Source organism: Aulonocara stuartgranti (genome assembly GCF_965226115.1).
Source record: "Aulonocara stuartgranti genome assembly, chromosome: 4".
Lineage (NCBI taxonomy): Eukaryota > Metazoa > Chordata > Actinopteri > Cichliformes > Cichlidae > Aulonocara > Aulonocara stuartgranti.
Window position 1 is genome coordinate 9,405,403 of NC_138942.1, and position 13,456 is coordinate 9,418,858.

The 13,456-nt window shown below is 40.1% G+C and overlaps 1 protein-coding gene across 4 annotated transcripts in view; it reads right to left on the minus strand.

Moving 5' to 3' along the window:
- Nucleotides 1–13,456, minus strand: part of gpatch8 (G patch domain containing 8) — a 28,551-nt gene that overhangs the window by 5,218 nt on the left and 9,877 nt on the right. For 2 of the 4 annotated variants that reach the window (XM_082530188.1, XM_082530187.1), the window contains 6 exons: nucleotides 12,517–12,535; nucleotides 9,416–9,488; nucleotides 1,677–1,744; nucleotides 559–645; nucleotides 323–466; nucleotides 98–228 (listed from right to left, as the gene is read on the minus strand). In XM_082530188.1, coding sequence (XP_082386314.1) covers nucleotides 98–228; nucleotides 323–466; nucleotides 559–645; nucleotides 1,677–1,744; nucleotides 9,416–9,422 — 437 coding nt within the window. In that variant the 5' untranslated portion in view covers nucleotides 9,423–9,488; nucleotides 12,517–12,535. Of the gene's footprint in view, nucleotides 1–97; nucleotides 229–322; nucleotides 467–558; nucleotides 646–1,676; nucleotides 1,745–4,094; nucleotides 4,137–9,415; nucleotides 9,489–12,516; nucleotides 12,536–13,456 lie in introns of all 4 variants that reach the window. The other 2 variants (XM_082530189.1, XM_082530186.1) reach the window with 2 other exon arrangements.

The following is a 13,456-nucleotide window of genomic DNA, read 5'->3' on the forward strand; positions in this document are numbered from 1 at the left end:
ACCAGTGACATTTATAAAATAAGTAATTTCACCATGTCCCATTAAATATATATACACAACCCATCCAGCAGATGGCACTCCAGGAACAAATACTTACCGGTCTTGCTGTTTTCTCTGCTCAGCAAGCTCATGCAATCGCCGCAGCATCTTTTCTTGTTTTTTTCCATCTTTCCGGGAACGTGATGACACATTACGAGCAAACTCTCTCTGCTTCAGCTCTTTAAGCCTCTGCAAGACAGAGAAAACGGGAACATCATTTCATCGTGTCTTTAATTAAAAACAGATCTACATCAACACCGCAATGCTTGCTAAACAGCAGTACCTGCTTGTGAGCGTGGTCATAAGAGTTAATGTGGTTGTCAAATTCCTGGTGTTTGGTGTACTGTTTGTCACACAGCTCACAGTAGAAATTGGCTCTCAGGTCTTCCAGAGCTTTTGCGATGGCTTTTTCTTTTTCCATCTGGTCCTGTTTTTAGTGGGAAATTTAAAAATACAGTATCAAAAAAATACAAGTGATAACAATTATTATCACTGTGACAAAGAGATAAACAACCTCACCTTGTATTTTTGTCGCAGTTCTTCTGTATCTTCCTTTTCCACTTCGAGGACTCTCCTCTTCTCTGTGGCATCCTCGGCATAATCCAGCTAGGACAAACAAAAAAGTCACATCATAAAGCAACAACATTGTCAAAGCCAGTCCAAGTTCATCTTATATACCAAAAATGAGTTTAATATGGTGCATAGAAGAGCTGATGTGACTTGAACGCATCGAGTCCCTACAGTGACTATAGAAGACAGCACATGGAAACTCCAAGAAGAACAGTTGGTCAGTTTGTGTCGCTTGTGTGCTGTTACACACGTTTATCATGCTACACGTTTATCATGCTGACTGACTGTTTGCTGTAGAAACATCTATGCGACCAAGGTAGGTGAATGTTATTTCAAGACAAATATCAAAGACTAAAGGCTGAAATAACTGACAGTGATGCTCGCTGAAAATTTAAGCATAGTTTTATTTAGCTGGGCAGTGTTGGTGTCACATTCTTCTTTGTGGTTTTTACATGTTTTGTTTTCATTAAATAGAATCATTCATCATTCATGTCTGAAGGTATTTGAAGTGGTTAAGACTGTCCATGGCAGTCAAGATCTTTAATATGTTGAACACAGAACACCTCTGCATGAACTGCGTGTTGTGAACAGGACCCGTTATACTTAAGTAGTCCTGTAGGAAGTCACTGTGCCATAGCCTTGAGACTTCTCTTAAGGGACCTAGCAAAGGAATGTATCCCATACTATGAGATAGATAGATATACAAAAATTTGTGCTAATTATTCACTCACAAAGTGTTTCTTAATACTTAACAGTATGGTTTTTATGCTATGTAAATGTCTTTAGAGCTCCTGATGATTGGTCCAGAGGCTATCTGGTTGACTCATCAGGAGCAACCCTGAAACATGGGATTTTCAAAACCATGCGACCTTGTATAACACAGCATTTTAGCTCAACTGCTCATTTTCAAAGTCATTTCTATTTCACAGTCAAAGCACTCACCCCAGTGTCAAAACAAGTTCATAATATTTATCTAAACACCTTAAACTACTACTTGGGCACTTAAGGTGCAAAAAAAAAAAAAGAAAGAAAGAAAATGTACAAATCGATAAAAATGAGCATCATACCTCCATCTCCATTCGTCCCATCCCCATGACATCATACTTAAGGATGATGGGCACAGGGTCAGTGCGTCCTAAGGGTAGAGAGAGAGAGAGAGGACCAGGTGAGCTTTTTTTAATGCTTGGATGAAGAACCAACTCGGAGACAGCCTGCTTTTAGAGCATAGGGTGCTGGGGTTAGAGAATTTTGCCTTCAAGTGCAAAGAGACCAGAAAGCTACAGTGAACCAAACACCAGCCATTCTCACAGCTTACTGCAGCCACCAGCTACAAACCAATTTAGCCTTCCTGTTACATTTGACCGGGCTGCTGGTTTGCATTATGAATGAGTCAAATTAGCTGCACTGGATTCCTGATGGAGTAAATGAAGACAAGGGGATCAGGATTGCTCAGTAAAATGTCTTGATATAGAAGTACACTACAAAGCATACTGATCTTTAAGCCGGTATGTTTTCATTTGTGCCTCTCTGGCACCCCTCCTCCATCCTTTCATTCCTGCAGTCCTGTTAAACCAGAATGCCAAGTTTATCAAGGACGCTGCAGCTCGAGGGACTGTGTGTGTGTGTGTGTGTGTGTGTGTGTGTGTGTGTGTGTGTGTGTGTGTGTGTGTGAGGGGAGCTGCAGCTGCTGCTACTGCTCACAAAACACCACTGCGACATCCTCCTTGAGAGTAACAAAGGCTCCCAATATTATCTAAAGGCTATTGCATCACTTCTTGCTGAACTGTCTGTCTGACCATTTACTGTCCTGAGGTCCAAACCTGTTCCCTTGTCAGAGGCCCCCCTTTCCTCATTATGACTGAAGCTGAAAGATTTTTCTTCCGTTTACTTAACCTATGTTATGTAAGCTGTGAAAAGAGCTAGATCAGAAGGAAATTAACTTGTAGAAAAATAAACAAACCAAAGACAACCAAAAAAACAAAAACAGAATGAAACATTAAAGATATAAAATATATGTAAATCAAAACTACATTGGAGATTGACACTGAATTGCTTGATCCACTCATAATCAGCCAAACAAAGCAGAGAGAAAGAGTCAAATTAAAAAAAAAAAAGAAGAAAAAAAAAAGGACACAAGCACTGAACTACAGCAGAGTGACGTCACAGGCCAGGTATCGCCATGGTGACAGTGCAAGGGATGGGGGATACTTACCTGGTAAAACATGGGCATGAGTAGGAGGAGAAGGAGGGGGGGGACAGACAGACAGACAGACAGGGGAATCTCAAAACAAAAGGCATAAAGAGAATTTGGACTAGTCTGCTGCTCCTGATGCCAGCCAGATGTAATAATTAATCACACTGATAGTGATTATCAATTCAGTTTGGTTTCAGTTTTTTTCCCCTCCCACAAATCCAATAATCCAATGTAGGTTTTTCCACAAATTAAATTTCTATGTATACCATTGGGCATATGGAAAAACTACTAATATTTAATTACAGTGGCGCTAAATAAGATGTAACCTTACTACCAGTTGGTGCCATATATAAAGAAGAGAAAATAGAATTCTCCTATTCGTAAATACAGATGATTTTCAATCAAGAGAACGAAACATAAGTAATGGAGTAAATAATATGTTCAAAACCTTTTGGTTTTGATTAAAATTTCAAAATTATCACAACCGCAGTGGCTTTCTTACACATTCTTACTTTCCTAGACAGGAAAGTAAGAAAAAATTTATTGCAAATCTCTGTTTCTTTTAGCCATCATAGCCCAATGACATAGTCATTTTAAAAACAAATGCATGGGCATAGTAGCACCCTGTATAACAGTCTGCCTGCACTCTCAGTCCCACGGCAGTGTCTGTCACCTAGGCAGGCTTTTTTTTTTTTCTTAAACAGAATACCTAACAGTGATTGGATGATTTTTCTGGCCATATTCAAACTAAGGAAGTGAAAGAAAACTGCTGATTTTGAGATCACAAGACTACTGATAGCCTGGACATGTAAGTTCATGCCCTTTATCAAGCAGCAGCAGAAGTGAAACCAAAAACAGGGTTTAGTCTGTTAGCCAGCCACTGCAGTGGTCTCTCTGACAAGTCACAAGTCAGGCCTAGAATTATAGATTAATGAACAATTACAGTCATCCCAAACTATCACCAATCTTTAAACACAGTGACAATACTTCCACATTACCCATTCCAGTGAAAAAGAAAGGGACCAGACAAAAACAATGTGCATCTAAATCACAGGGTGTGAATCACAAGGTTTTTTGGAGAAAAAAAAACTGAAAACAAACAAAATGACAATGTTCTAAGAGTAATACATATGCATGGTAATATACAAGCAGCAGAATGAAGACTAATACAGAGAGAATTAAAGCCTATGTAGCATTGGTGCTCTGATGAAAGGAAAAACAAACCAAAAAAAAATTGGAGAAATAAAAACAAACAGAAAACAATTCAATTGGGGGATAAAATAACATTTACCACTAAGTTTACCATCAGCACAACATGGGCAGGATCAAATCGCTGTAAAAAAGAAACACCAATTGGTTAAGCAGGAAGATTGAGGCACATAGAGAAGGGAGGGTGGGGTTGGGAGTGTGGTTATGGGATTTAGGGGGGTTCATTACCAGAGGGGCTACTGTGTGTCAACCGCCCCACCCCCCCTCATCCCTTCATTCAGGGCTAGGTGCTTACAGGGATTTCCTCTCACCACTCTCTCCCAACCACTTATCCCAGTCCCCAGGCCCCTAGCCTGATGTCATCTTGTTTCTCAAACAAAATATATCCCAAAAAACAAATTACCACCCCTTACATCTTTTCCACTATGGGAACTTGTGACCTGTAACTGAACACAAGCTAAAAAATGGGGCAGTGGGAGTTGCGGAAGCAAAATCTGAGCTCCCCTCAGGAGATTGTGCTAAATGAACCAACACTATAACATAGCGCAAACAACATGGTTTTAAACTTTATCATGACGAATGCTACCATTTCACTAATACATGCATGTATGCATTCTCATATGTCATTGAGTTCCTGTAGTGGAAAAGCAGGTTGGTTTTACATCTAGTAAAAACCCTGGAAATCCCTCATATTTTAGCTTGGGAAATAAAAAAAAGTGAAATCTCATCAAATAAGAACTGTTAAAGGAGCTATTCTGCGTAAAAAGACTAGAAACTGCCACGTCTGATAGTATTTTGGGTCTAGAGGGAGGCTTACCGCCTAAGAAAAGTAATGAATCAAAAATATACTTTTGCCTTTTTAAAGATGTGGTCAAATATCTAGATTGAGACAATAGGTGTCTCTAGGGATGACCACCATTTTCCCCCTCTGAGCTTTTTTCCTTGCAGATGCTTGTCAGCCCAGTTAGCAAATCTCCCTGAGATTCCTTCATTTCCTCGCTAGCCTACCGCCAGCAAGCTCATTTTGGGATGTGCTTAACCATGGAAAAAGTGAACACAAACTACACATAAAATGTACCTGAGGGAAGAGCCAGCAAGGCTTTGAGCAGTGCTTAGAGTAGTTTCTTTATTGCTATGGAACAGCAACGTTACTCAAGTACAACTAAAGATGTTAATTGTGCATCCAATCGTTTTGTCATATAGTCCTATATCATGTGAACGTAGTCGTTTAGTGTGCTACCTCCAACACTGCTTAAAGCCCCAGGTGAATGACAGTTGGAGGCAGGCAGAAGTGCACCTCTGGGACAAACATGCTATGCTGAAGGGGCAAAGAAACGGGGGGAGGATGGGAGCATGTGACCATGGGGACAGAGACAATTGGGGTGTAAGAGGTGGAGAGGTTTTCCCTGCAAGTTGACTCTATGGCCCGGTCAGTAGCAGACACACACGCATCTCAGTTCCACATAATGACCACACACATACACATGAGTTTCACAGGTTTGGAGGTAGAAACAGGCAAACAAGCAGAGGGGAGAAAACTTGTCTACTCTGCAAGCCATTCACAGTCTGAGCCATGGTTACAGCCAATCAGATTACCCAACAGCAGCCACAGAAATTCTAAGAAGGGGGGGGAAAAATCTAACATACACGGAGATGATGATTCTAAGGATTTTGAATGAATCATGGCTTCCTAAATCTACCTTGATTTAAAATGGATCGTCCTTTGTTCAAATTGAAGCACATTACTCATAAGCAGATTGAAATAAAGGTTTAGTGATTATAAAGCAAAGAAGAGGAAGCTGACAGAGGCCATTAGCCTATGATAAACTGTAAAAGGGGTGTTACACTGAGGTCAACTGCAGAGTGGGAAAAGAAAACACACCCACACACACACATACCCACCCACCCACACGCACACGCACACACACACACACACACACTGACATACAGAGGATCCAACAAACCTTACCTAAAAAAAGGGCAAAAGGGACAAAAGAAGAATAAGAACAGAGTCAATACAGTGAAAAACTTAAAAAAGGGGACACAATGCTTTAATGTCAAATTTCATCAACCGTCTCTTCAGGCAAAGAGGACAGGAAAGAAGAGGAAGATTATAGTGATTATCCAGCAGACTTCAATGAGATGCAATGGTTCACCTATGTGATATGCCTACTCCTAAGTATATTAGCAAAATTCAACAGGAGATAGCGTGCTCCAACACTGGGCCATTAATTCCAGCACAACAACTGGACACAATTTGCCGCAGTCTCATCTGCCCACAAAGCAGGATGCTTACATAATCTCATGACTGGTGCCAGCGGCAAAAACAAGAGCACAGTCAGCCTCTGCAACTTGTTCTCTCCTCCACACAAAGCACACATCCTTATCACATCAAATAGTCTGCTATTCACTAGTTCATGGCCAGATGGAAATAAACAATGATGGTTACTGAACGCTAAGCTCTGAAATTTCTGCTGTTGTTACCCTCCATAAACTTGTCAGCCTGCCCAGAAAGAAATGAAGCAGCCTCTTGGCCTACTCTGGTCCTTGGCTATGGTCAGCCTGAGAATACCTATGAGAGACAACACTAGGAGCCAAGGCCATATATGTACATGTGAGAGCTGCTAGGGTGGCAGCAACAATAAAACTCAACAACCAGAGCTCACGAGAGCTCAGTGTCTCTGGAGGACAAGTGATTCCTAGAAGCAACATTTTAACATGGAAAGAACAGACCGTGCATGCTGTAATTCTGCATGAGCAAAAAAGGTAAAGACTATAGTGATTACCTTACTTTAATACCTTTCTACACTCAAATAAAACCAACAAAAAATACATAACAGCTCTATGTTAACAGTAGAGAGAGGATTCATCATGTTCGTCTTCCTCTACTGGTCAGCCAAATGTCAACACTTACCATTATTCTGGTAAACTAAGGACACTGTTTAGTTAGGCAGTCTGTGTTCAAATTTTGTCAAGCACACAGTCCAAGACATTTTCAAGACCCCCTTTTCTCACTCTTTTACTTGGCAATACAGTGTACTGAAAAATCCTATTCCCAGAACCATGTAAACAAGGAAATCTGGATTAGATGAAAACAATTAAGCAGCACTATCCTGGACACATGTTTATAGATCTGTATATATAAGACAAGTAAATTTAAGCAACCCAGATACAAGCTCTGCCTAAGCCCCAACACATTTAAGACAACTATGTAATTTGGGCGTGTGCTTTTCACTGTTTTGCAGTATTAGTGGTGTTTCTCAATAAAATGCCAATATTGAAAACAGATGTTGCTGCTAGGTTTACAGGAAGGGCAATGCACTTGAGAAAGCATTGCAACTGAGCAAGACTAAGTGAGCGAGGGAGATGGATAAGTCAGACATGACTAAAATGTTATGGATCCAGTGGATAGAAAGGGACATAGAGGAGGAGGCAGATAAGATTAATACCAGAAGCTATGTAGAAAAACAAGCTCCACTCTTAACAGACTGCAAGGACTCGCTTGCCCTGAAGGCATTGACATCACTCATATAGAATGCTATACATCACTCTTTTTGGGCAGAATTCAGGGAAGGGTGAGGCTACGAGTAGAAACAGAAAGGGGAGGAAAAGGAGAAAATGAAGATGCTGATGAGAACAGGAAAGCCAGTGAAGAGACAGGAAATGGCTTGGTGGAGACATGCCAAGGCTCTGCACCACTGCCACTGAGCCACTGAGCCTATGAGCACAGCAGGTCTGAGCTAATGAGGTGCCAACGTCGGCCAAGGTCTAACCCGCACGCTCAGCTATGTGCAGCCTTCTAAGTTCGTGCAATTCAATATAAACAAGGCCATTAGATTACTATGAATGGCCAAGAGAAAGTAAACCTCTCTTAATGCAGCTTTTTAGTCTAAAGCCTTTTACATCTTAGAGAATTTGTTCTAGTGCACAGGTCACTGAGCATTTCAGAGTCACTCTCAAAATACAAAGCAATCCTTAAACTAATAGAGTAATACAATGTAATATGTTCTTGGGCATGCAGTTAGAGTAATAGAAAAGCAGATTTTTAGATTAAATGCTGGACTCATCAATTGTATAAAGTCATAGGTATACAGGGTAAACACTGAGTTTAATGATACAAGAAGTGTTCAACTAATGGGACTGTCCAACACAGTGTCTGATCAAATGTCTGCTAGCTACTAGTGGACCTATGGTCCCTATTTCTAACTTCTGTTTGCGGTCTCAGAGCTGTAGGTCGTGTGATGACCAGCACACACACAGCAACCACACAATGGACAGCATAAAAACTTCTTTTTGATTACAAAAATATGGCAATGCAGTGCATTCCTGTAGGGTTGTGGAGGTGCGCGAAGGTGTAGGCATGTTTATTAGGAACTTAGAACATAATGGCTGTAAAACCATCTTTCTTTTTTTTTGCATTTCTCTGAATCATCACTCTGTTCAATACTAGCTTGCTGATTAACATATTTATAAACTGCCAGCTTATGAGGTTCACTTTACAGTAACAAAACTGGTTTTTACCATCTATGTGACCGAGAGATGAGCCTGGTCAAAGTGCTGGTTAAAATGCTACAAGTCGGTAACTAAGTGAATCAGAAATAATCAGTGCTACAAGTCTCACTCCAACGTTCAGGGACTTGTGGGGTAAAATAACTCCCCCAGAGGGTCTCTGGGCCTCTGTAGTTAAAATCAAGAGGTCCTTCAAAAGTCTTTAGTCCCTGGGAAAGGTTCTTGCAATGGAAAAAACCCAGCTAATGTGTTCTCATTTATTTGCACCCCTATCCAACTAAAATAAATAAATACTCATGTTTTAACATGTTTTTTAACAGAAATCCAATTTAGCTAAAAATGAGATAAGATAAACACTTTATTTATCCCATATTTAGAAAATTCTGATATGATCAGCACATGCTTTCAAGTTCAGGGCATGATCTGAAATAGATAAAACAAATATGTCCCCTGGAGGCAACAAAGAAACCACCATATCAGCAAACTGTATGTTCAAAAGCACTGAATCTGAATGTGAACAAAGGGCAGATTCAACTTTGCTGTCAACTAAAGCATTATGTGAAGATGACTAGCTCCATTCTAGTTCCCAAGCCCCAAAGTCCCTTCCCTAAGTCTTAATCAAGGTCAAGAATATTTTCTTCCCTCTTTCAGTTTAAAGTAACAGCAGTATGAGAGCAAAAAAACAACTACAATGTTTCCTTGAATAACAATCAATTTCACACTACCAGATACAAAGGAAGAAGGCAGAGAAAAGATAAAGAGAAAAGAAAATCTAGCACAAAAAAATAAAATAAAATAATACAAAAGGGGGAATGTGAGAGGAAAGAAAATGATACATAGTGTTCCAATACCATCATACATTGAACTTAAGTGTAAAGAAGAGTGTGCCCTTACCCTGCATGGTTTTGCCAAGGCCTTGGCCCAACTTCCAGCCATGTTTCTGAAGCAGCCGGTGCCCGATGTTATCCTAGCAGAGAGAGAAGAGAAGAAAAAAACCAAAAATATTCCAATAATAAGAGGAGCTTTACCCGTAGCACGGGTGAAAAATAAAATAAAAACAAAATTAAAATTAAAAAAACACTAACAAAGAAAAAATAAATAAATAACACTCAGATCACGCTACCATCATCAGCACAACCACCACCACCAACACCATCGTCATTATCGTCATCACCTACAGCGTGTAATAATCAGTGTCTTCCAGCACAAAGAGTGGTAAGGGAGGCTGGGTGTGGGGGAATAAAAAGTGGGAGACTGAGAGGAAGGGTTGAATTCAACTATGAACAATACATGAGGCTATATGTAATCTGTAAACTACAAGATATCCTCCTGAAGTAGGAGTGCATTTTAAAAACCTTTATTAGGCAAAGAAACTGGGCGTGATTATTTCTATATTTTTCCATTGATAAAGGTAACACATGAAGTCACATCCACTAACTGAGAAGTTAAGAGGAGGAGGAGTAGGAAGGAGGAAGGAGAGGGCGATATATGTATCACACGCATACATATATGAACCACTACAGAGCAAGATCTCAGTACACAAAGAAAAGTAACACAGAACAGGTATGGAAATCTAGCATAAACAAAACAAAGACCAGAAACTCCAAGCTTGCTGTGATTCTGTAACCATGACGAGGAGAGCACCATGAAACATATGCAGCTGTCACAAAAAAATTATAGCAACAGGAAGAGACAGAAGTGGAACTAGTGGGCCTTGGATTACCATTACAAGGCCCAGGGTGGATAGAATATGCATGTGTGAGGGGATATGCGGGTGTGCAGGTGAAGAGAGGAACACATTGTGTGCATGTAGCCCCACCAGATATACGAAAAATAGCTGTTGTGCTTGTTTTTGGACATCCTTAGCGGCTCTGGTCTGTTATCAATCGTCACATCCCACCAATTTCAACACTTATAATTTGATATTTTCATAGATACCATTAGTATTCAGAAATGAGAAAACATACCTTCAAACTACTTGAGGCCTCTGAACGTGCGTGCAAGGCTTTTCTTTTAATACTAATGATTTCTATGACAAATGCATCACAAGATCAAGCAACTGATAATGAACCAAAGAGGCAAGAGGAGTGCAAAAACATACACAACAGGAACTCTTAGCACACTGTGGGGCCAAATGTGCATGTCGGAGACCGTTATATCACTAGTATGGGTCAGCAAGAAAACAAAAACATTAAGTGAAATGCAAGACCGTCCCACCACTACACACTACAGTACATCCTCAAGCACAAATAAACAGGTAACGATGAGATTTCTTAATAAGCAGTGTTTTGCTGTTGTGATTATAACTATTCCAAGCTTGTCTAACATTCACCAGAGTGCTGCATTCTACCAAAAAACATACAAACCAAACAAAAAGGATATTTATAATCACAAAGAGATTGACATCAACTTTCACAAACAGAAAGTGAAGGGGTTTAAACAGAAAAAAAAACTGCATGCAGCTTTTTGTTAAAGAGTTTTAACAAAAAGGATCGTCGGTGTTAGTAGCGCACTGTGAATGGTACACATACAGAGGAGTGGGGCGGGCTGAGGGGTGTGGGCGGGTTAACAAAACTCCAACTGTGTTAGTCTCAGGTGGTTCAGGCACAGAGAGGAAAGTGATGGCTCAACGGGGCTCAATTAGTTCTCTTTGGTAAAAACAGGAGGTTGGGAGCAGAACAGAGCAGGCTGAGCCATGATGAGGGTGAGTTTCTAGGGTGGTGAAAGTGAACTGGGCTTGTATGAGTTAGTGCATGTGAAGGGGAGTGGTACTCACACACGCAGTGTGCATACTGCATCTCCGCCCACGAGACTTTAATTGAGATACATCTGGCTGTAGCCCTTTTTTAAGGTGGTTTTTCAAAGCAAACTGTTGCCTTCCTTTGCCCTATTTTACAAGTGACATACTTGTACAATATGACATACTCAGGAAACTTAAAAATACTTTGCAGTTTGGTGACAAGAATAACATATCCAAATCATCTGGCTGATGTTTGCAGCAAATGCTCAAGAAAGACTCAAATTCTTCACGTCTTGTTTCTGTTACAGTTTGATGGGTTGGTTTTTTTTTTACTCCTTTACTGTGCAAATGTCAGATCCTTTCCGCTGTAGAATGAGATAAGAGAGAAATATGCGCTGGGACTAACATGGCAGGAAGGCAACTGGAGACAGACTGCCTGAATCAACTCCTAAATCAGGACACTGAAGGCTAAATTAAAAAGTCTTGCAAATCACTGTTTATTACTTGTTGCTGCCTAGCAGTTGGGCAAGGACTTATATGAATTAGAGGCTTTATGGCCACTAAGGATCATTTCTTCATGCCTAATAGACAAAATGTGCTCTGAATTTATTGTTAGGGGAAAACACTGCAGAATTTGCTGCAGTGAAAGCCACTCCTGTTCTTGACACAGGACCTGCTTCTGTCCTTAACTGCAATATTGGAGTCTGACAAGACTCTACACAGAAAAGCATTTATTGATGAGGGGAATTAGCTGACCTATGAAGAAGGAATTGAGAAAATAAAATCCACCCTGAACTAACTGCTGAGAAAGGCACTCCCTCATCCCCTGCGCAATTGATGTTAGCTGATTTATTTTTCCAGCACAAAATGTGGTTGTTAGGAAAAAAAAAAGACTCAGACTCAAGTGCCATAAATGTATATGCTCCCTTTCACAAATCAATCTTTTGAGTTTAAATCAAGTAATTATACTAGGAACCCCCCCCCCAAAAAAAACAAAACAAAACAAAAAACAACTAAACAAACAAATAAAAAAAACCCAGCAAGGGCATGTTGGATGAGGCAACAGTTCCAACTGCTGACAGTAAGAAAACGATGCGTTCAAAATGTGTTCAGCAAAAGTTAGAGGGCGGAGATGAGGAGCAGACTGGGTGTTGAACAGACGAGTGCACCAAAAGAATAGACAGACAGACAGATGAAAGCAACGACGGCGAGTCCAACAGCAGTGCAAGTGGAGTGAAGGCATTTCCATACGAACCTGGCTTTAAAATACTGGGCTGTCAAAAAAACAGTCACACGTGACACAACGTAAGAAACCGGCCAAACGCTTTCAACTGCAATTCTGCTAGCTTCTCTAGTTCTTAAAAATACAAATCTCTCTCTGCTTTAAAACAAACATAATACTGTATACAAACAGAAAAGGTAGGCATTTCAATAAATCCACCAACTGACTGTTAATATAAGAGAAAGAAAAAAAATAGAAAATGTTATCCAAACAAAGACCTCTACAAGAGGTGGTGTTCAAGAGTGTGCAATGTGCTTTCAATGGCACAGTGCATGGCAACATATATGTAAAAAGGAAAGTGATATGCAGGGGACCCCATTTAGAGACCTCAGAGTATTTACTTTTAGTGAGAGCCTATGCAGCCATTTTAATGAGACAGTATGTGTGTGTCCCTGTCAGGGTGTGAGAAATTGCTTTAGCTCAGATTAATAAAGACATGCCAACACTGGACAGGCATACTCATAAACGTATGGACCGAAGCTAACAAAAACCACGTATTTTCAGTGGTGGTAGACAAGATTGCTTTCTGCAGCTCCTCGTTCATTTTAGCAATTGCCTTGAAAGTGAAGCTCTGTAGTTGTCAGTTACTCTACATATGACTAAATGAAAACAACCATCTAAGAGCATGAAAAGGCAAAAAAATAAAATAATAAGCCTATTTGTATGTGTAGATGTGGCAGATTTTAAAGATTTCACTTACTAATTTAGGGAGAAGGGGGGGGGGGGTCAATTTTATTTCATTTATTGAAAATAAAATAACTAAAAACACGTACTTACCTCATAATTCTGAAGCCACAATTCAAGGTGAGGGAATTTAGCAGTGTAGTTAAGAAATAAACACCTCCAAACAGATAAGTGTTCCTGTTCTTTTTGTGTGTGAGAGTGTGTTGATGTCCAATAGCTACTTAAATCA